This window comes from Desmodus rotundus, chromosome 11 (genome assembly GCF_022682495.2).
Source record: "Desmodus rotundus isolate HL8 chromosome 11, HLdesRot8A.1, whole genome shotgun sequence".
In the NCBI taxonomy this organism is placed as follows: domain Eukaryota; kingdom Metazoa; phylum Chordata; class Mammalia; order Chiroptera; family Phyllostomidae; genus Desmodus; species Desmodus rotundus.
Genome location: NC_071397.1, coordinates 33,763,964 through 33,789,325, shown reverse-complemented (window position 1 = coordinate 33,789,325; position 25,362 = coordinate 33,763,964). Strand labels below are relative to the sequence as shown.

Here is a 25,362-nt window from a genome sequence, read left to right as displayed (position 1 = left end):
GTAAACAAATCAGAGTACTAATTAGTATTTTATTGAGTTAACCCATAATTTGTTTTTTATTTATTTATTCAACTTTAAAGGGTGATTTCCTTACTAAAGTAGACTTTACAATGAATGTAGAACTACTTATGAAATCTTCATACATGGGTATGTCATAATATCACCATGAGAATTTTAAGTAAAACTAACAATTTATATCAGAAATATGAAAAACCTTATTGACACACACTTTTAAAATATTTATTAGCAAAATGCATGAACACAGAAGGCCCCTAATTCATTTCTGTTCAACTGAAATTTTTCATTAAATTGTCAAGAATGTTAAAAGATGCACTTAGTATATAGCAGATAGTTAAGATACCTGGGTTTACACCTCACTTCCACAACTGATATGCCATATGGCTTCAGCACATTACTTAAATTCTTTCTACCTCAGTTTCTTATCTGTAAAGTAGGGATGAAATAGTACCTACCTCATTCTGTTAAGATTTAAGTTACAGATTTTAAGCAAACCAGACAATGTCAAATACAACCCAGATATGTTAATATCATCAGTATTATTAAAACACTTACTAAGTGCCTAGTAGGGGACAATGAGGAAAGGGGAAGGAGGAAAAGTGTCCAGAAAGGCCTAATGAACTACAAGGAAACCACCACGCCTACAGCATAAAAATTCTAAGGAAATATGACTCAATTAGACCAGGGAAGGCGATTCCAGATCAGGGGAGGTGATTTTATGGATCTTGAGAATAATATGAAGCAGTTAAAGGTTTAAGGCAAATGAGATTATTCCAACTTCCACACAAACAGCACATTAAAGGGAAATAATAATATACCATATTTGGTGATGTATAACACGTTCCCATGTATAATGTGCACCCACATTTTTGGTCCAAACATTCAGGAAAATAACCTTTTAATTTGTTAATTCAATTTTTTATTTATTTATACTTAGAAACAAAATCGATTATCATATTCCAGGTTATTATTTTGCATACAGATATCACTACTGCTTTCTAGAGTCACACTTTTAACACATAAGCATAAACTACAGAATTAAAAACACTTATACAGATACAGAATTAGAACTACCTATGTATAATGAGCATCCTTATTTTTCCCTCAAAAATTTGGGCAAAAAAGTGCACATTATACACGGCAAAATAGAGTTAAATGGGGAGACCAGAAAGGAATTTATGGTGCAGAAGGGTGGTGCAGATTCAATGTGATGGTAAGCCTAGACCAGAAGTCTCCAAACTGGGATACAAGGAGGCCTTCTAAGGATATTCAAGCATTAGAGCTTCAGGAAATCAATTTACAGATTTTTGTCTTCGAATTGTACTTACTCTTCTGTTAAAATGATTTTGCAAAAAAAAAAAAAAAGTACCTCAATTCCAAATAATTCTATTGCTCTCTTTTTTTAAGAAAACAAGGTAAAAACAGAAGGCCAAAGAGATTCATGTATTTCTTTCATTCATCCAACAGATATTTATGGAGCATATGCTATGTATCAGCACTATTCCAGAGGTCTGGAATATATAAAAATTCCTAACCTCTTAACACTTATATTGGTGGAGGGGAGAGGGTAACAATAGACATTAAGTAAACAAGAACATTATATCTGAGCAAGGATTAGTAGAAGACAGAGTCCTCTGGATCTCTAGGAGAACGTTCCAGACCACTTAGAGGATTCCCATACATACCTAATATAAAATAAGAATTTTTAAAATTAACAATACCTTCCACAATTCTATCATCAATATCTTGACCTGTTCCATAGGATTCAGTCAGATATCTGTTTAAAATATAGGATATAAAAATTCAGATGACAATAATAATGTACACGTTATAATTTTAATATTGTTTAACACATGTAAAATTTGAATCTGGATCAATGTAGTAACTGGTTATTTAAAAATTACAAATTTATATTTAAATATAATTATTGTTATAACTCTTTAAACATTTAAAATTCTATTTGGATTGACTGGAACATCTAAATCAGCATTGTTTTTTTTAAACTGTTTTGAAAAATAATGTGACTTTAACCAACTATTGAGTTTTAAATATGCCACACATTTCACACAGGAATATCCATTTGTGCATGAGATTCCAAAGTATTTTCCGGAGGTAAAAATACAGCAATCTGCCACTGAACAGCTGGGAAGCTGGGAAGTTACCGCTCTTTCTGCGGTTACTGTACAGAATAAAACATGATAAAACAACTACTTGCCTGCACATTTCAAAACACAGTAACCTCAGATTTACCATATAAGTTTACACTATAAGTTTACAGTTTCTTAATTACTTGTTCATTTTCAAAGGTGTTTATTAACCAGAGATTCGCTATGACTATTGCATACAGGAGAGAAAGAAATTGAACAATGTAGAATTCCAAGAGTATTAGGAAGCATTCATTTAACCACAATTGCATATGCGTAACAGGTAATAACAAACTCAAATTGGTATCATATAAATAATTCTCAATAGCATATACATTTGCATAAAGAAAAGCAAAATTAGATAAAGAGACTGACTATGCAGCAATCAACTAAGAAGTGTAACACAGTGAGAGCAATACTGGTGAGAATTCAGAATGCACTCCCTGGTCCTAACAGTAGCTTCAACACTAGACTTAACATCCCCAAGGATATAAATTGAAAGTTTTAAACTCTAAGAAGTATTGAAAATGCTATGATATTAAACAAAATACAGAGTTTAATCTGATAGCAGCAACAAGGATTTCCTGGGGAGAAGGTTGTGGGGAGGCAGAAATAAGGCCAATCATCATAAGCTTTACGTAGAAAAGGGTTTCAACCATACCAACAGCAGGGGAATATCGAGGACACCACGTGAAGGTTAGATTTTGAAGGACTAACCAACGCTGATCTCCTCCAGTATCAAGAGAATAACATCAGAAATTGTTTTCAATCTACAGCTTAGTTTAAACATAAGATGTCTGTTTTTTCAAAAGGACAGAGCCCCTTGTTTTAAACTATATCATAAAACATGCAAAAGAATTCAAAGTCAACCTGTTCAAATCAATCTCAAAGAGATATCTGTATCTCTTTGTTCGTAACAGATTCATAGCAGCACTATACACAAGAGCCAAGAGGTGGAAGCAATCCAAGTGCCCACGGACAAAATGTGATAAATACATACTATGGAACATTATCCAGCCTTACTAAGGGAGGAAATTCTGATTCGTGCTACAACATACATGGCCCTTGAAGACATTATGCTAAGTGGAATAAGCAAGAAAGACAAATACTGTATGATTCACTTATATGAGAGTATCTAGAGCAATCAAAATCATAGAAGCAGAAAATAGAAGGGTGGGTGCCAAGGGCTGAGGCAGAGGGAAGTGGGAAACTGTTTAACAGGAATTGAGTTTCAGCGTTGCAACACGAAGTCCTAGAGATTGGCTGAAAAACAATATGAACTGCACACTACTGAACTGTATGCTTAGAAATGGTTAAATGATAAATTTTGTTACATATTTTCACCTCAATAAAAATAAATCAACCTGTTGAAATTATTCTGGCTGAGCTAAGCATTCCTCACCTTAGAACAAATTTTGTATTTTCCGTTTTGCCAGCTCCTGATTCTCCAGATACGATGACAGACTGACTCATCTTGAGAACCTTCATGTCTCGAAAAGCCTTATCAGCTAGGGTCAAAATAACACATTAATGATGGAGAATGTATTAAATACAGATTTAGTAAATGATAGATAATCCACTTATTGTGAAAGAGAACTTGCTCCTAAATAAATTATAAATGTGTATTTACAGTTAGTAAAATTTTTAAATAAAATCATTCAGAAGTATTCAAAACATCTCTAAAGTATTTACTTTAAACGGCTGGTTTATTATCCTGACAGCTAAGTAATATGAAAGCCAAATAAACAACTCTTATGTTTGTATTAAAATGTCTCCATATTATGAGCTGTGGCTCAGTTCTTCCTAGTACCAGAGAAAATCTGCAGAGATAAATATGCTCACTATGAATAACTAATGAAGTCCTCAAAGAAAGAAGTAACACACTATAAATTAAGAACTCAAAAAAAAAAAATCTGGCAACCAAAAATTCTTCTGCAAGAAAAAAATACATAATTGCAAAAAAGAACTGTGTTTTTTGTAATACTATTAATTTTAAATACCTTGTAGAATTTATCAGCATTTCAAGAATAAGCAAAATTAGCCTGGGCTGGTGTAGCTCAGTGGATTGAGTGTGGGCCTGCAAACCAAGTGTCGCTGGTTAGATTCCCAGTCAGGGTACCTGGCTTGCAGGCCAGGTCTTCAGTTGGGGGTGCATGAGAGGTAACCACACATTGATGTTTCTCTCCCTCTCTTTCTCCCTCCCTTCCCCTCTCTCTAAAAATAAATAAATAAAATCTTAAAAAAAAGAATTAAGCAAAATTAACTGCTTTAATTTGTTCTGATTCACAATTATTTATATGCATAATTTTTAATTATCTTCATTATACTCCAACAACTTACACTACAAAATGTCTTAAATTTTCAGACTACACTGATAAGTTGAGTATGATTTAATTCTGTTAAGGTGGTCTCAAAATAAAACAATTTTAATTAAAAATTAGACCCTAGCCAATTTAGTCCTATAAAGACTACTATTTTTCACCTCAGACACGTGACACCCTTACCAATGAAGAAGGCTTTACAAACGGCTTTTATCTAAGGACCAAAGGCAAACCACATACAAGTGTATACCCATCCTCACGACCAATTTTTCAGCCATCTTTCCACCCACTTTTGTGGAATCACTATAAATACTTTTTTAGCAGTAAACAACTAAAACTAAAAGCCAGTTTATTTACTTTAAATATGTAACTTCTCTCCAGTGAGAAGCTTGCTCACTTTCAGGTTCTAAGGATTGTGTACCATTTTGGTAGCTGATAGAAAACATACTAATGCCCATCACAGCATCTTAGAACCAAAGTTCAATCTGCTGTTGCACTGGACTTGGCTAACATACTCAGTCTATATCATTGTACACAGTACACAAGTCGGCCAGATCTGGAAGTTCATGAATCCTGGTCAGGCCGGAACACAGGCATGAAGTGAAAGCCCAAAGAGAAAACAGAAACAGGACCAAAACATGTCATCATTTAACTGCTGGTTATGTCTGGATGGAAAGGCTTATTAGCCAACACCTCTGTATCTGCAGTTATTAGATTGGGAGTGGGAGGCAATAATTCCATCTCTCTGTTCTTCAAAGGTACAAGTTCGTAAAGATGAGATAGAGCCTGAGAAAGGCAAAGACAGATGCTGCTGACCTCTCACACACACTCCCCAGAGTAATGAAGCACACCCCATTTTCAGTCCTTTAAATTTTATAAAGTCCTGATGCAAAATAAGGCCTGGAAGACATGTGCTCTTAGAGCTCATGTCCGGCCCAAGGGACACACTCACAAGTGATGACCTAGGGGGACAGCAGAAGGCCTGGCTGGCCTCAAAGCTATAAAGGAGGACACTTTTAGGCTGGAGCTGATCATGTTGAGTCAAAAAGAACCATGAGGTCAGCTTTTGTTATGTCCTATGTTCAACTGGGTGGACATAGGAGGACACAGGCATTTAACAAAGATAATGACATACAATTGCCCCATGATTTGGCTGTAGAAGTATTCTTCCTCTTAGGAAGAATATTTTTACAGTATTCTTCCTAAAATCTGTAAAATACAGGCTCCTAACAATGCTGATAACTTCAAAATGCATACAGGCTCTCCAAAATACATATTCACTTCATAGTATCTTCTATTAATCCATAAAAAACCGAGTAAATTTGTACAACGTAAGGGAAAAAATCTATGATGCAATGAAACCACTCACCAATTGCAAAGACATGAGGCGGCATTGTCCCAAGAGATTTTCCTTGGTATGACTTGATTGTTTCTGAGGAGTATATTTTAGGAATGTCAAAGTACGGATTCACCGCAATCAGAATGTTGGCGACATAGGTCTGAACAGGAGAAGCGTAAAAATTTCTAATTATACTTTCATTTAAAACTAAGCAAGGTTCACAGGAGAAACAAAATACAGCAATAAATACTTTCTACTCTCTATATGACCAGGACTCCCATATCTGCATTTCTACCCTGAAACATACCCTGATCTCTACAGGACCCATATTTCTCTAACAAATACATCTTAATAAATACATCTTCGCATCCCGTAGTCATCTCAAACTCAGCACATCCAAAATCAAGACTATTTCTCTTGACTTCCCTTTGACTAGAAGAAAACTTTCCCCTCTCACGTGTTCTCCAGGCTCAGGCCATCACCACCAAGTCATCACAGACAGAGAGCTGAGTCCCGAAGCCTCTAGCTCAATCAGCCTTCTTCTGTTGACACTAATTATGAAACCTACTCTCCCAGGTCTATTCCTACAGCCCAAGTTTTGGTCATTTATGCTACTCTTCTAGACTATTTTATTTACCCCATTACTAAAGAGTTTGATTTAGCTCATAGGATGCTCTAAGCCAATTCCCATCACTGAATGACAAGAACTAATTTAGTTCTGTGGTGACCACTTGGTCCCAGATTTTACAAAACAACATATGCTAACTACTACCTAGAATACTGACAGGCTAAATGTTTAATGAACAACTTAAGTTTGCTTTTAAATTTTGAATTTAACTGTGGCTTTAAAAGAAATTTTAAAAATGGACCCATAAAGTTTGTAAGATTCCTTGTGGGTAGAAAGGGAGTTACCAATTAGTTGTGGTTTACTGGTCAAGCTAGGACACCCAGGACCACATTTTTCTGTTTTACATCTGGCTATGGAAGGGAAATGATGGGGAAACCCTAAACTCTCAGACTACTAATCTAAAACTCAATGAAAGCTCCCAAAGATGTTTCCTGGAGTGGGATAAAAAGTAAGAAATTCCAGAAAATAACCTTTTTATGGGAGACAAAAGGAAAGTAATGGAGATTTTAGTAACCAATGAAAATGTCAAAGTGAGTTAGCTATTAGTTACACTCAAGTCTAAGGGAAAATAGTGATAATTCAGGTTGATGAGAAATATCAAATTTAAACTCTTATTCCAAATTGTTTCCTTCTTTTACATATATTATAGTAATAATAACTATATTTATATATGGTTAATTTTAATGGCTTTATAACTAAAAGGCATAAAAAACATACCAATATTGACTTCAGTTAACTTTGAAAATACTGGTTCTGCAAAAAGGAGCTGATGATGCCAAACAGACACTATCTAACAGAGATCATATGCCAAACTGCATATGTGCCTTAGGAACAGAGGGTCAAGCAAGTTGGGAATAACCCTAAAAATCTCTGGAGTGATATAGACATTATAAATGAGAAACAAAAACTTAAATTTCACAAGCAGATAATTATTTTTATCAACCATTCAATTTAGTCAACTAGTCTCAATGTGAAAAAAAGACAACTGCCCCAGTCGGTGTGGCTCCGCTGGTTGTGAGTCATCCTGCAAACCAAAAGGTCCCTGGTTTGATTCCCAGTCAGGGAACATGCCTGGGTTGCAGGTTTGGTCCCCAGTCAGGGAGCGTACAGAAAGCAGCCAATCGATGTTTCTCTCTCACATTGATGTTTCTCTCCCTCCCTTCCCCTCTTTCTAAAACCAAAAATAAAATTTATAAAAACAAAAGACAACTAATTTTTAAAATACAATTAATACTACATGCAAACCTTCCATTAGTAATGATCATGGTCAGCACGTATAGTACCACTGCAACCCAGGAAACACTAAAAGGCCAATTAGAATCCTGTGGGTATTAAGCTTTTGTAGGGACATCCCAAATAAAAACAAAGTATCTCAATTTTTAAAAAGTATGATTCTGTAAAATTAATAAGAAATATCCTAATGTCAAGAAAAAGATTTCAATAAAAATTTGCTGCAATAAGATTGCTCTACCACCACCAAGTAATATAAGACAAGGAAAGAAAAAAATAGTGGCCAATTCTATCTGATAGATGGTATTTTCTGGTTATATCCAGTCAACTTTATTGACTTATTACAAGTTGAACTACTTTAACAGATTTTAAAAGCTTGTACTATTTTGGTACCTAAAACAGCATTTAGCATACGTAAGATGCTCAACAGTAGTCTGCTGACTGAGTGAATTTCCTTCTAAATATATTTCTAATCAAGAATAACCATATATCAACCTAAGTATACACTTTATTAAGCTGATTTTGAAAAAAATAAAGAAGGAAAGTAAAGACTTAAAACTCTGCTGTGTATAACCAAAAGTAAACTCTTAGCAAGTAAACTCTTTTGGAAAAGACTAGATTATTCCTATTTCCCAGCTGTCACTACTTGGACAGATGGCAAAGACTAAAGGTAATTTAGTCAGAATTAAGTAAGTACAATTAGGCAAATTGATAGTGTTATAAAATATTAAGGCTGTCATTTGATCTAGGTGGTATCAAAGAAGCCATGTGTTTTCTTCGTTCAAAAATAATGAAGAGTCCCATCCTTATAACAGAACTACAGTGGGTAATTTACCTCCAGCCAACACAGGAATCTACGACTATATCATATTAGAATAAAATTCTAATGTGCCCAATGAGTAATTATAATTAAAACAAACTAGTTAATTATCCATCTGGATGATTTAGTGCAAATCTATTTACATTAAAAGCATTCTCTGCAATTTTTTTTAATATTCTGGATTTTAAGGTAAGGTATATATTTAGGATTTAATGAAATACGGCAACTATTTAAGCTGTATAGTCAGCATTTCAGTGTTCTTGATTATTTCCTCAAGTACTACTTGCACTATCATTTACATTTTTTAGTCATCCAAATTTTTAGTTTTAATATATATTTCTTATAGGATGCCTTAAATTCTTTGCAGAACAATGTGAAAAGTCAGTTAATTAAAACAGATCTGCAGATATGTATCAAAAATAAAAATCCAAAATGTTTTTTAAAATAAAAAATGAAATGTTTTTAAGTCTGAAAGATACCGGATGATGTTCTGAACTCACTATTTATTCCACAAATATCTGCCACATGCCAACTATATTCCATGCATGTTTTAAGCCCTGAAGTTACAGCAGTAAATTAGAAAAAAAATCATTATCCCCATGGAGATCACACTCAGATCAAATATGATTTCCTGTTAGAAAATGTCAAGCTTGACAAAATCAAACAGTAGCATGTAAAATAATTATACCAACAAAAACTTAAATCATAGGTAAAATACTTACATAAATTCTGTCTTTACTGTATCGAACTTTGATATTATGGAGAAGTGTCGCTTCATTTAAATACATTAGTGAACCTGAGACATAAAATGTGTAAATTATTAGATATTTGAAGGGAAAAAAAGTAAAGCAATACAATCTTAATCTAAATCATTTTGATCAGAGCTAAAATTCACCTGTTAGATTTAATTCCATCTTTTTCAAACATTGGTACATGTAAACTCAAGAGGCCAATTTAAAATACGTCAAGTTTACATATATGTTACAGTGATGTTTATAAACAATGAATTTCCAACCAGGCGAGTACATCTAGTGAGTACCACATAAGTACACATCAATGAAGGCTGGTTAAAAAGTTGAGTACAATTCAACTGGAAAGAAAGTATGACTTTAGATGGTGCTGATTTTAATATACTTTTGAGACAAGTGATGATGCTAATTTAATATGACAATCCGACTATTACAGAAACAACACAAAAGATGAAATTTTAGAATGGGGAAGACCCATTAGAAGATCATTCAGCCAGCGTCTCACAACGGATATGATTAAATAAGAGTCCGGCAAAAAGTATACACTTGACCCTTGAACAACTTAGGGTTAGCGCTGCTGACTACTCCTGCTATTGAAAATCTGAATACAACTTATATCAGCCCTCTGCCTACTTGAATTCCCAACCACAGATCGAAAATATGTGTATGTCTTAACCCAGGATCTGCAGCTAGTTAATAGCAGAATCAGGGTAGGAATCTTGTTTTTCTGATGTCTCTTCTACTAATATGTCAGAATATATATACATATGTGATTTCCCTCTCTCTCTCCCTCTCTCTGATACATTCTACTCACACAGCCCTGTGAGCTCCATTTCCACATTTCTACCACATGCTAGACAAAACCACTCTTCTTCCCAACCACTTTGGGAAGCACCACCAGACTGCAAACCTTAGTCAACACTTAGATCATCTTTTCTCTCCTACCTTGCTCTAAACCAGTTTCCGACTCTTTATACCATATAACAAAGTGTGTAGCAGCACAGTTCCAGACTCTTGGCAGGTACTCAAATTAGCATAATCTCTGAAATGTCTTCCCTTTCTTTCCATTTCCACCATCTCAATCCCAGTTCAGGTCACATTACCTCTTTTGTAATCATAGAACCCTCTTAATTGCCTACTGCCTCAGTCTCTCTACTCCCTAATCCAGACTGCTCAGCACATTAACCCAACTAAACTAGAGCCCTAATTAAACCTTTCTCCTCAAAAAGTATCAGTGGGTCTTCATCAACTCTCAAAGTCTGTATTCAAGTCTAATATTCAAGGCCTATATTAAACTTTCATTCAGCTGACCTTTTCATATAATTTTTCACAAGTTGCTTTAATATTGCTGTAGTAATTTACACACTAAACTACTGAATCCAAATATCACTCATGCACTGGACTCCACCTCTGTATCTCTAGTTGTCAAAAATCTACTTATCCTTTAGGGTCAGTTGAAAGATTATCTCACAAATTGTATTTCCCCATTCTCACCACTACCACCACCACTCGAATTACTTTCTTCCTTGTACTTTCTATATCGTGTTTACCATAGACTGCCAGTATTGCAATTATAATTTTGTATATCCGGTTTTGGCTACTAAACCAATCTTTTGAGAGCAAGACACTGCCTGATTCATTTGCTTGTCTGCTTGATTCCTCACTGAAGTTGTACACAAGGGGGGACTCCTCAAAAACCACAATTTATTTATTTAGAAAATCATGTACTTATTTTACGTTTAAACTTTAGTCACCTTCAAAGTATTCTCTATTTGATGCAATACACTTATTGAGATGTTTTTTCCACTGCTCAAAACAGTTTTTGAACTCGCTAATTTTGATGTCTTTTAGTGCTTCTGCCGGTTTTGTTTTGTTTTGTTTTGTTTCACCTCTTCCACATCAGCAAAATGTTACCCTTTGAGGGGAAACAAAAAAAATTTTGTCACTTGGGGCAAGTGACTTGGGGCAGGTGAATAGAGAGGGTGGGGCACAGGACTCATGCCATTTTTGGTAAAAAACTGCTGAGCATTCAGCACCAGGTGTGCTCATAAATCACCCATCATGACATGGGCAAATGTGTTGAAAAGATCTTCAAAAAATTTCACTGAAGCTGAATGAGGCCTCTCAAGACAAAACCAAATGGTAGAACACTCATCTAGCAGGGGGAAGCCTGTACTACAAGGGGCCTGCCCTCCAGAAGATAATTCTGGTTTTTTGGGGGTCCCCCCTCATATATGCCTACACTATATTATGCCTAACATACAATTCAACACCTAACCAATTCTGTCAAGAGTCTTTTGTTATATCTATCTCAAAGACTGTCCAATTCATTACAGTCAATTCACTTGCCAAAGACACATGACTGTTTTCCAATGTCACTTATGGCAGAATAAAACAGAGTAAGAAGTGGGTGGAGCTTCCTAAGAACTTTAAGGGCAGCTTTCCTTTGAATTGAGAAAAGATTTAGAGAAGGGAAGCAGCAGATGTATATGTAGTTTGAATTTTTGGTCACCTACCTTTCTATATCCCTGCTCTTTTTCCACCCTTATCCCTCAGAAGCCTGGTCTACATGTTGCCTTTTCTTCTTCAAAGCACAAGGTTGAACCACTCCCAGATCTCTCAACTTCCTCTGAATTACCTGCTGTATCATAGGCTCTCTTCCTCTTATTTATAAATAAGAATTCCCAATCCCACAACACAGCTCTCCTGGAAAAGCTAATCATTTCACCTATACTGCATGTGACTGCTCACTCTCATTGATTTACCCACTCCCACACTCACCACCAACCTTCTCAGGTTAATCTGTTAATCAAACCTCTAACCTGCCAGTAAAATACCTGCCAGTGATAATAAGAAAATGGACAGGAGGGTCTTCCTCTTAAATCATACTACTCAGTCTGTTCCATGTTCATGAAAAGAAGGAAAGGAGAAGGCAGAGAGGAAGATATTTATGACCCTCCTTTTGCCAGAATAGGAAATGGAAAGTCCCAATTGCCTATGCATCCCTAAAGGTACGACCTAGGGACGTTCACCAGGGTCTCATAAATAACTCCTGCTTCACCAAATTCCCTCTACTTACTTTCCTCTGCTAGTAGCCAGTCTTAGGACTGCTTGGTTTGGCTACTTACACGCAATCCTGTATGTAATCTGTTTGTCTTTTATGTCTGCTTACTCAGAGATTTAACTATTCTCAATAGCAAACGTTTAATAAATATGTATCAAGCATACCAAACATTTCTAATGAATTATTAGAAATGTTAATAATTCTAGTGAATTATTAGTAGGTATGAATTATTACATTTAGAAATCTGACGAGGGACTTATCTGAACATTTAAGACCCTGCTTATTCATCACAGTTCTAACTCACTGAAAGAAAAAAAGGAACCCACAAATAACTTGAACACAGTAGAAGTCGATCAGTTCTGTAGTTATCTTGTTGTAAAAGTCATTCCATTAATGAAAAAGGCAACTCTTGGGATTCTTCCCAATATTAGTAATATACTTTATTACTCTCATATTCTAATGGTAACAATTCATGAAAAATATTATATGCCATGTAAGTAATAGTAAGTTAAATATGAGTATGAAAAAATGCTATTAATTACTGACTTCATCCTTAAATTATTTTCCTATTTTATCAATACCTAAGAGTCAAGTAAAAAGGCAAAACTTACATACTAACCTCCATATTTAAAACTCATCACATAGGAAACCTAGAGGTAAAACTAGGTAATAAATTTTATTATATTATTAGGGCACTATCAAAAGACAACCCATGTCTCTCTTCCAATAGAACCTTTATCACACACTTTAGAATCTCCATAGATATCGAGCTTTTGGTCATCACATTCCACCATGATACAGAGAAGAGGAAAGAATTTTAGAAATTTGCACATGAAACCCTATGAAACAATGCCACGTGTCATTTGGCAGAGGGCAGTGCTACAGTGGCAAGCCTCAGACAAAAGAACTAGTAAGTGATGAAACCATTTTAGCTGGAAAACCTGTGTTCTAAACTCAATAACCAAAGCTGCATTATTGATGTGGTTTCAGAAAAGAGACTTCAATTAAAAATTGTGGTACATTTACACAATGGAATACTACATAGCAGAAAGGAAGAAAAAACACCTACCCTTTGAGACAGCATGGATGGAACTGGAGAACATTATGCTAAGTGGAAAAAGCCAGGCAAGGAAAGACAAATACCATTTGATCTTACCTATAAGTAGACCCTAATCAACAAAAGAAGCAGGCCAGCAAAATATAACCAGAGACATGGAGATAAAGAACAAACTCACAGTAACCAGACAGGGTGGAGGGGATAATAGGGGAAAGTCAAGGAACAAATATAAAGGACCCGTGGACAAAGACAATGTGGTAGGGGAGGACTGAATGTGGGAGGTAGGGGTGGGTAGAGCGGGGGAGAGTATTGGGGGAAAAATAGGGACATCTGTACTTGAACCACAATAAAAAAAAGAAAACATGTGGTGTATATATGAGAATAGTCAACACCCACGCATTAAAACTCTGCCATCCTGGCCTCATCCAAGAAAACACCTGCAAGATACAGCAAATCTACACTAAGACTAGGAAAAGTAAAAGTTTGGACAAGTATATCAAAATGAAATAGCACAAGGACAATGTTTTAAAATATTAATTTAAGAAATGAATTAAAGTAATTTGAAACCATTTGTTATGCTTAGCTACATGTGGCTATGTAAACCAAAAAATATTTAGTTTAATATGTGAAAAGGATTAATTCCTAGTTCTGAATACTCTATCAAGATTTAACAGAAAATAATATTCTCTTATTTTGTATATTGTAGACTGTCATTCCTTTTTTAATTTTAATTATTGCTATTCAGAAAACAAATATTACCCCATCAGAGAAATTCTCCAACCAATTTTGGAATGGAACAGAGCTTCACAATATTCCCCAATCTCTTGTACCTAATAATAATAGCTACCATTTATTGAGAGATTACTACAGGTTAAGAACTGTGCCTAGAATTTTAAATGTATCACCCGGGCTGGTGTGGCTAAGAGGATTGAGCACCAGCCTGCGAACCAAAAGGTTGCCAGTTCGATTCCCAGTCGGGGCACACGCCTGGGTTGTGGGCCAGGTCCCTGGTTGGGGGCATGTGAAAGGTAACTGATTGATGTTTCTCTCCCTCTTTTTCCCCTTCCCTTCCCCTCTCTCTAAAAATAAATAAATACAGTACCTCCAGACATGCAATATATACATTATTACTCCAATTTTACAGATAAGAAGCTGAATGAGAGATAAATTGCCCACAGGCAGAGAGCTCCCTACTAGCACAGTCAGAAGCAGAACTCAGGCTCTCCCTGAGTCCACAGCTCTCCCAATCACTCTATTCCACACTGCCCATTCACACATGGGAGCCTCACAGGCTCACTCAAATGTCAACTCAAAAAAACATCAACAAGAACAAAATACAGACCTTTCTCTAATATTTATTCTTTAAATAAAGAGTTTTTCAAGTCAGGTATGTTTAATGAAATCTAAAACACCTGGACATAATTCTTAAATATTGCCAAATAAAAAATGAAATATGATTACTACTTAATCTTGAAAATGCAAGAATTAACATGACTTGTTCACTGAATTAAGTTTTTCCACCAAACGTGCTAAGATAGTTATAAATCAAAAAATGTTTCATTTCAATATAATGTTCTATGTTAATATAATGAACAATTTTAATGTTCATTAAAATGTTCTATGTTAATATAATGAACAATTATATTGAAATTTATTTTTTTAAATGTTCAATTTTTCAATTAGTATTTTTTACACAGTATTTTATTTAATGTTTGTTTCCTTCCAACAGTGACATTAAATTGGTCCTCTTGAGGGAGCTTCCGGCCAACATGGAGGCGTAGGTAGACATACTGAGCCTCCTCGCACAACCAAAAGAAGGACAACAACAATTTCTAAACAAAAAACAACCAGATCTGACAGAAAATCGAACTGTATGGAAGTCTAACAACCAAGGAGATAAAGAAGAAACATTCATCCAGACAGGTAGGAGGGGTGGAGAGGACTCACGGCAAGGTGGCGGCTGGCAGGCCAGCAAGGTGGTGGATTGTGGAACGAACGGAGCAAGCAGTGCTGCAGCTAGCAGACCCCACGGCCCCACATTCGCACACAGATAAACCAGGAGGGACAGCGGGGGAGAGAGACAGACTGCACAACCCAGAGTTCCAGCGCGGGGAAAGAAAGCCTCAAACCTCTGATTGAAAACACCTGTGGGGGGTTGAGGCGGCAGCAGGAGACACTCCCAGCCTCACAGGAGAGGTCGTTGGAGAGACCCACAGGGGCCTAAGGCGTGCACAAGCCCACCCACCTGGGAAGCAGCACCAGAGGGGCCCAGTTTGATTGTGGGTAGCTGAGGGAGTGACTGAAATCTGGCAGAGAGTGGAGCAGGAGCCATTGCTCCCTCTCGGCCCCTCCCCCATGTACAGCATCACAGGGCAGCGACCAGCATTACCCAGCCCCAGTGAACACCTGAGGCTCCGCCCCTTACTACATAACAGACATGCAGAGACAAAAAAAAAAGTGGCCCAAATGAAAGAACAGATGAAAGCTCCAAAAAAAATACAACTAAGCAACGAAGAGATAGGCAACCTATCAGATGCACAGTTCAAAACACTGGTAATCAGGAAGCTCACAGAATTGGTTGAATTTGGTCACAAATTAGATGAAAAAATGAAGGTTATGCTAAGAGAAACAAAGAAAAATGTACAGGGAACCAATAGTGGTGGGAAGGAAACTGGGACTCAAATCAATGGTGTGGACCAGAAGGAAGAAAGAAACATCAACCAGAAAAGAATGAAGAAACAAGAACTTGGAAAAATGAGGAGAGGCTTAGGAACCTCCAGGACATCTTTAAATGTTCCAACATCCGAATTATAGGGGTGCCAGAAGGAGAAGAGGAAGAACAAAAAATTGAAAACTTATTTGAACAAATAATGAAGGAGAACTTCCCTAATCTGGCAAAGGAAATAGACTTCCAGGAAGTCCAGGAAGCTCAGAGAGTCCCAAAGAAGCTGGACCCAAGGAGGAACACACCAAGGCACATCATCATTACATTACCCAAGATTACACAGAAGGAGAGAATCTTAGAAGCAGCAAGAGAAAAGGACACAGTTACCTACAAAGGACTTCCCATAAGACTGTCAGCTGATTTCTCCAAAGAGACCTTACAGGCAAGAAGGGGCTGGCAAGAAGCATTCCAAGTCATGAAAGGCAAGGACCTACACCCAAGATTACTGTATCCAGCAAAGCTATCATTTAGAATAGAAAGGCAGATAACGTGCTTCTAAGATAAGGTCAAGTTAAAGGAGTTCCTCATCACCAAGCCCTTATTGTATGAAATATTAAAGGGACTTATCTAAGAAAAAGAAGATAAAAAATATGAACAGTAAAAAGGACAGCAAACTCACAGTTATTAACAACCACACCTAAAACAAAAACAAAAGCAAACAACTAGAACAGGAACAGAACCACAGAAATGGAGATCACATGGAGGGTTATCAGCAGGGGAGTGGGAGGGGGAGAGAGGGAAAAGGTACAGAGAATAAGTAACATAAATGGTAGGTAGAAAATAGACAGGGGGAGGGTAAGAATAGTATAAGAAATGTAGAAGCCAAAGAACTTATATGTATGACCCATGGACATGAACTATGGTGGGGAGGGGGAATGAGGGAGGGAGAGAGTGGGCAGGATGGACTGGAGTGAAGGGGGGGAAATGGGACAACTGTAATAGCATAATCATAAATATATTAAAAAAAACTTCACTGAAAAAAAAATGGGTCCTCTTGAGTCAACCTCCAAATTATCAAACCACGTGCACTAGTATAAATATCATCTGATTCTAGATGGGGTTCAAAATAACTTTCAAATCCGTTAACAAGAGGTCTTTAGTTCAGGCTTCACAGTAAATTATTACCATTCCCTTCATTTCCACAAATGAAATAACACTAGCAAGACATTCAAGAGACTCTTTCACCAAAGTGCAAATGTGAGACAATAATGACCTTAGGGCTTTTGAGCTCCTCCCATTCACACGAATTTTCCTATCAAAAGGTTACATTTCTTCTGAACCAGTACTGTATACCTAGTAATATAACCACTAATTTACTTTTCTGGAGCAACAGTTTCCTTTTCTATGCTGAGAACTATTTTTAACTTGATACTTACAGTTATCTTCTACATCTTTTTTACTGTCCTCTTCTGCAGGGAACACTTGGTTTATGAGAGCCAAAAATGTCTAACAAACAAAACAGAAGTTCATTAACCTTTAGGTTTATAAATAGTAAGAAAAATAAAGGAGCTTAATTGGTTGCATACATTGTAATAATGCCAACAATATGCTCTTCATTAAAATATGATACAAGATCCTACTATTTAACAAGTCACTAACCTAAAAACAGGTAATAACGTCACTCAGAAACCTTAGCTATTATTACCATGACCATGAAATCAATAATGGAAATCAACTTAAAAATCTTGTGCTCCAATATCTAAAGTAGGACAAAACATGAAGTACATTAATATTAAATACATACGGGCATGGTATCAACAACTTCTAAAAAATAAAAATGTTAGTGTTTGTATATACAGCAATTTTGTTTTTAAAACAAAAAGTTACATCCAATCAATCAGATAGAACAGAACAGACTATTATTTAATTCAAGCTACTGTTCAAGTAAAACATGTAAGACATAAATTCCTGTATAAATATGCGCTACAAATACAAACAGTATCCAGAACTACTTGGTCCATAAAATCATAGGTATGCATGAACAGTTTGTGTTTGTTATATCACTTAAATGTATGGTAGAAATTCTAGAATTAAGATAGTATCTTATAATAGAAATGATCTCAAATTCCATCTAAAGAAAATTACGTTTTATCCATGCCATTCTAACAGTAACTTATAAATTTATACTTCTCAAGCAATTACAATTACTCCTTGTGGCTGAAGTTTTCACCAATATCAAATAAAACTATAAGGAAAAAATTGTTCAATTATTTTCACACAGTAGATACACACACACAAGTATAAGACAAAGCCACTTCTATGGTTTATGGAGCAAATGCAGGCTGCTGGCACTAACTCAATTCAGTCCTACCCAAATTAGAAAACTGTCATGCTCTAAATACTCTGGAAGTTAATAATATGGAACCAGTACACATGTTCTTAATGTTCTCAATGTGGAAAGGTTTAGAGGATAGAGTATTAATACTGAAACTAATCCATAACATACACTTATTAATGGCAATATAAAACAATCCATAAATTATCATAATGATTCTGCAGGAAAATGCATTCTGAAATAAACTGCTAACGCCCCAGTCCCATGTGCCCACTTTCACAGCTGTGACAGTGGGGTTAAGGCCCCCCAAGACTGCAGGCCTCGGCTCTATCCTGTTAGGGGCCATGTGAAGTGAAGGAAGCTCTAGCAGCTCAGAAAATGAGGAAGAGTTGGAGGATAAAGAGCTCCTAGAAAGGGAAGGTTAAGAGAAGGGCTGAAAGGCCAGTAATGAATCCTAACAGATAGTTTCTCCACCTCCTTCCTCGTCCTCCAAATTATCACCAGCCCCCATCTTCTTCTCCCCTTTACCATCTACTCAAAGAGAAAGAGAAATTTTGCATAAGGCAACTGTTTTCTCTTAGAGGCAGGAGGCTTTTTCTCCTATCGAGAGAAGATCATGTAACAAGCACACAATGATCACCAGCAATAACATCTACCACATATAAAGCTCCAATGACAAAACGAGCAAATAAAACAGTCCCTGCACTTGAGAAGATTACAGTCTAGCAGGGAGGGAGGGATAAATGTAAACAAATATCTCCAATAAAGTATTACAGGAGGCTAAGAATTTATACCACTCCTTGAAGGAAGGAGTATCAACAATAAATTCTACTGTACAGAGAAGAAGAGAGGGACTTGGCATCTGCAAAAATTTCATAAAGGAGGTGACCTCAACCACAGTCTTGAGAATTATTTATTAAGCAAAGGGCCATGGAGAGTGGCATTCCAGGCAAAAAGAGTACTGTGGACAACCACAAAAAGCACCCAACATCACCTGGTTCATGGTGGGGGCTTGATAAACACTATGGAGGGAAAGGATGAAAGAGAAAGAAAATAATACACAAGAATAAGTATATGGTCAGAGTATGAAGGGGACACTGATGGTTGACAAAAGATAAGACTAACAAAGTAGACAGAGAAAAGAAAATATCAAACCTTAAATGCCATATATTTAGGGCTTCAGCCTGAAAGCCAGGCTGCTGCAAATACGGAACGTAAAATCAATCTCAAGGTTCACAACAACATTTTTAACAGAATAAAAGACATTAGGAAATATCAGAATGCATCACATGGAGTAAGGATGTTTCATTTGACTGTTTCATTTATAAACACACACACACAATACACATACTTACTGACATGTAAAATCTATTTCTTATAGACACACATTACACATATATAATCCAACGTAAAATGTATGTCTTACTATGGGTCACAACTGAAAACCTTTAAAGGCCATTGCTATTGTCAAAGACATGCTCCCCAGAGTTAAGTCAGTCCCTATTCTATGCTTGCATTGCATCAGCAAACAGATCTACCTAATCTGTCTATCACTTTATGCACTTAATTCCTGACTATTTAAAAGTTGATGATCTCCAGAACATGAATTATCTAAACAAAAGATTGCTTCTCTTGTTGATCTTTTTAACCATATGGTTATAATTATACTTTACAATTTATTAAGCCTTCAGGCAGAAAGTAGGAGAGAAAATTAAGATTAAAAACAATTACTGAGAACGTTAACCCTCAAAAAATGCTTGTGAAAACAAGCTTCAACTTTAGTTTATAAAATTAACTACAGATCCAGTTTTCATGGCTTCACAATTTACATTTTAAGTGTTTTTATTGGTTCTATGTGTATACCTGATTAATACTCATAAAGCACAGTTGCCAGCACATAACCAATTTAAAATGTGAAAAAGCATATACCCATAAATCAAATCCCTTCCATGCTTAAACTGAAGTACTGCCACCTATGAACATAACAGAATATACCTAAATAACAGAATATACCCAGCATATAATACTCTTCATTTCATATTGGCTTTCTGATTTACTGTCCTTATAAAATATTTTAAAGAAAAGTGGAAAAAAAAAAAACACTGTGAAGGATAATGAAAAGCTCACTAAATTTCTGTCATCCAAAAATATGCTCCTTTGAAATACTCTGAAACAGCCATTGCATGAAAGGCACTCTGGCCTTCCTTTTTATTCCTGAAAGCAGGACATAAAACTGCCATGTGAAAGGTGCCCTCCCCACACCAGAAGGCAGGCAGACATTCTGACCACCAGCAAAGGGGAATTGAGGCTAAGAGAGAAATCTGTACAAACAAGCCTTTTCATACTAACCCTTATCTTCCCAAGTGCCTCTCCACAATTTACTGCCCCTGGCCCAAATCCCTGTCTTATCAATTCTTCACAAATTCTTTCTTCGCCTCAAAGGAATAACAGCTTTCTGCTCTGCACACCTCTTTAGTTCTTCATTCTCTTGTGAAGGCTCCCGTGTGCATGTGAAAATTTAATAAAACTTGTAGTATTCTACTGTAAATCTCTCACATCAGTTTAATTTTTTGGCCCAGTCAGAGACCCAAATTAATAGAGAAAAATTTTTCCTCCCCTACAAGTCAAATAAATTAAAATAAATGAGCTTATTTTTTAATTATTATTTTTTTAATATCACTGCATTGTAAGTACAAATAAGTACGTGTTAATACGAGGAAAAAGACTTTAGAAACACTTGTCTTTTCTTTCCTGAGGGCATCTCTAACTGGATTCCTCTAACATGCCACATTATATATTATGCATTTAGGTTCCTGGGTTGTTTACAGTAACAGAATAGTTTTCTCTGTGAAAAGACTCATGAGAGATCCACCTTGTTTTTCTAAGGTTCCCAGAGGGATGGCACTCATATGGCATTAGTTAACCATATATCAGCAGAATATTAATTACTCATGAACATTCACAGAGTACAAAGTAAACAGAAATGACATCCACAAATTTAATTTAGTCAGAAGACCTATATAACAGGAATATTAATTAAACTGAAAATTGTGAAGATCTTGCACAAAAGGAGACCCTACAGTTCCCCAAAAGACTGAAGAGACCCAGGTCGCTTTTGCCCCAAACTCTCAATTTGTAATACAAGCATGAAAGGAAATAGATACCATGTATACAAAACTGAAGTATGCTTTCATGTTTTAAAAACTATCATTATAGTAAAAATAGCAATGGATTGGTATGTTTAGGACTTAAATATCTTTACTTATTAGAAATAAATTTACTCCAATCCCATGTTAACACATTTAATAAAAAGTTTAAAAGAATTACCTAGGAGCTAAAGCAAAAACAAAATTTGATAACATAATCCCATCACTTTTCATATTTTTGCTTTGTAACATGTTGCATTCATCACATATGTATTAATAACTTTAGTAATGTGTATAAAGAATAATGTTATATTTTATTACTTCTCAACCTTTTGGCTAAGATCAAGTGAAGAATAATGTTACATTTTATCATGCTATATTTTGTCTTTAAATTGTGATAATGAAAGGCTCACTCAATTTCTGTCTGATTTTATCATAGGGCACCATTTTTTCCCTAGAATATGTACTTCTGATTCAATCAAATAACTCAGTAGAAAACTAAGATTCACTTACCAGGAAACTGCTTTCCCCTATTATACTGTGAGAGAAATATCTACAATACTTAACTGATAAGGGAGACACCTATATAAAGAGAAATCATATTCTGAAATTTTTCTGAGAAACTCACCTTGCCTTTCTGGTCCAAGGGCTCGATTGTTAAGCTGTCCGGGCCAATATCCACGATGTTGCCCATCTGAAATCCATCTGTCGGGTGTGGCGCCCAAACGGGCTTTCCATCTTCCATTTTTGAAGGGAGCTATCCACTGTATTCTGTTTCAAAGGAACAAATAAAGTAACATAAATAACTTTGGGGGGTAAAAAAACAAATACCGTATCTTTTTAAACAATTAACATGTAAACTGCAATTCACAGAAACACATCTACCCCATTCCACAGGTAATCCCCAATCCCCCCATCTTACTGCAGGCCTGTCCTCCCTTTATCCATGACCTTTTAGATAAGGACCAAGCAGGGGCTGCTCTACCCACAGGTAACACGTGCTTTGCTATATCGCCTTCCTTCAGTTGTGACTGCAGTCGCGTACTACATGTGGAGCAGTACAGAAATAGAAAACAATGGTTTCAAGTTTTCCGTATTGCCCCCGAATGATTTATAACAGCACCTCCTTTTACTACCTAAAGTATTCTGGATTGCACAAAAAATTAAAGTCGTCCTAGAAGTAAATGTTATTCTGTGGAGTTGGCTAGGAGTTGAACACGAAGTCATTTTAGACCTGAAGGGATGAATCTGAGAGATTACTTCCTCTGGAAACTTTCCCTGACCACCTGAGACTACGGCAATGCCTCACCCAAGTGTCCCGTGTACACACCTTCGCAGAACCACTCAGCATACTGCTTGCGTCGTTTACTTATTTTTTTTTTACTGAGATAGAACTTATATACAATAAAATGTACAAATCCTAAGCACACAAAAATTGATGAGTCTGACAAATGGATATACCCATTTAACAAACACCCAATCAATGCATAGATATTTCCATCACCCCAGAAAGTTCCCTCACGCTTCCTTCTGGTCAATCCGTATTCCCCACAGACATCGACTGGTTTGGTTTCTATCATCACAGATTAGTTTTTGCATTTCCTTGAACTTTATATAAGTGAAATCATACTGAATTATGCTTTTGTGTTTTGCTTGTTCATTCAGAAGGATGCTTTTGATATTCAACCACGTTGTGTGTACTAGCCTTCTGAACGGCTGTTCCACAATTGTTTACCTGTTGCCCTACTGATGGACATGTGGATTGTTTCCAGTTTTTGCCTATTCTGAATTCAGAGCTAACTTTTCAAATGTTCCTATAAAGTTTCTTTCATGCTTGGCATTCTCAGATTTAACATTTACAATTCTGCCTTTTGAGAGTATCTGAAAGGGTCCACGACACGTGAAATATTTACTTTCAATGAGCTTGGATTCTATGCAACTAATGTGTAGTGAATCAGCTACTGAGTGATCCCAGAAGTTCTCGTTTCAGCATCTCAATGGGAATTTGTTTCTCATTATGTCTATACTTAAACAAGAGTTCATGCATGTGCCATAACTCGCCTCTTACGTAGCATTTCCAAATATGGGACTTCCCATGCTGATGCTCTCAAGTCTAGTCTCCCATGAAAGTCAAGGGTGTATGGCCATATAATTCAATCAAAAAGCTACTAACTATCTGCATGTTTGCAATATGCCTGCTGGTTAGCATCATGCATGCCACGGTTACATGCTGAAATTTGCTTTCCCCATGTAGCAAATGCTATTAGGTTTAAGTGTAATCCCAAGTTAAAAATTAAATGAGGATTCTCTATAGAAGTGAATGAGTAACAGTGCCTCAGGTTTATACCTACACACTTTCCTTGGATAATCATATGTAGTCCTGTGGCTTTAAATATCATGTATATGTGAGTGATACCCAATTTTTTTTCTCTAACCCAGGACACCACTGAGTTCCCAGATGTTTACTTGCCTACTGGAAGCCTCCTCTCGGATATAACTAACAGATGCAACACTGTTATTATTATATTATTACTCTGTTCACCCTACCCCCCAGCCTGTTCCTTCTTATATCAGTAAAGGCATCAACAACATTCACTTCAAATCAAACCTGGAGTCATCCTCAATTCTTCCAGCTCCTTCCCCATCCATATAAGCACCACCCCCACCCCAATCCTGTCTGGTTTATCTGCAATAGGTATATTAAATCCACCCACTTCTCTGTTTCTCCTCTGCCATCCCAATCAAAACCAAGATGGCACTTTACCAGGACTTCCGTAATTAACTTAGCTTCATACTCCTACTCTTGCCAATTTATGCACATATCACCAAAAATCCTATTGAAAGATGAATCTGATGTCAGTCCTGTTACATCAGGGCAGTCCTCTGTCTCCAAGGCCCAGCACAGCGCAGTCAATTCCACATTCACTGAGCACACGAATAAACTGTTCACAGTTTGGAAGGAGTAAAAGGAGATGGTAGACTAGAAACAGCTGAGAGGTTTTAATACCTAACCTCCACCACTGCTGGACTAGCACTTAAACAAGTTACTTAATCTCTCTGATCGTTATCTTTATCCTTACCCATATGTGATAATATCACTTACCTTACAGAATTGCTATGAGGATTAAGTGACATAAAACTGAGATCACCATGTTAATGACACCCAATACATGCTAGTCACTTCTTCCCCTTTATATTGCCCCATATCCCTTGTATGAAGCCACTGCTAAAGTTCAAAAACAAAATTTTGTGATAGTTCTAAATACAAAGGAAAATTACAGAATAGCCACAAGGGGTCATTTAGGAATAATTAAGTATCTGGAGGAAAAATGTCACAGCAAGCAAAGCCCCAAAGTCCAAAAAAGAATGGCAAATTCCCTTGAATTATTCCAATTACTTTTCCATTTGGAACCATTTGCTACAGCGTCCCAGTTAAAATAACAGATTTAAAGGCACACATCTAATGTTCTTCTTCAAACCCTGCATCTACAGTAAAGGAATTCCTTAAAAAGACACAAGTCCACAAGGATGGGAAGAACCAAAGAGGAGACAACAATATTGTGAAAGTTGGAAGGCAGACTGTTGGGAAGCAATTAACAGCAAACCCAAGGAAGCTGAATCCCCAGGAATGGGGATAGATGAAAAACAATCCAAATTATACCACTCAATCTCAAAAAGACATAAGAACTATAGTACAAAGATAATTCTAGAACCAAGGGTGAAGAGGGAAGCTAACATAAGGAAGACTAGGTGAAAGTTGTCTGAAAAAGAGATTGCCGAACACCAAGCTCACACACACTCCATATTGCTGGGCAAACGGCTCCACACTCACATACCACCCCAAGA

General features: G+C 36.4%; 1 protein-coding gene across 10 annotated transcripts in view; it reads right to left on the bottom strand.

Moving 5' to 3' along the window:
• Positions 1-25,362, bottom strand: part of MYO6 (myosin VI) — a 156,655-nt gene that overhangs the window by 70,293 nt on the left and 61,000 nt on the right. For all 10 annotated transcript variants that reach the window (XM_053913988.2, XM_053913989.2, XM_053913990.2 and 7 more), the window contains 6 exons: positions 22,145-22,287; positions 17,472-17,541; positions 9,223-9,296; positions 5,853-5,982; positions 3,565-3,670; positions 1,740-1,795 (listed from right to left, as the gene is read on the bottom strand). In XM_053913988.2, coding sequence (XP_053769963.1) covers positions 1,740-1,795; positions 3,565-3,670; positions 5,853-5,982; positions 9,223-9,296; positions 17,472-17,541; positions 22,145-22,261 — 553 coding nt within the window. In that variant the 5' untranslated portion in view covers positions 22,262-22,287. The remainder of the gene's footprint in view (positions 1-1,739; positions 1,796-3,564; positions 3,671-5,852; positions 5,983-9,222; positions 9,297-17,471; positions 17,542-22,144; positions 22,288-25,362) is intronic.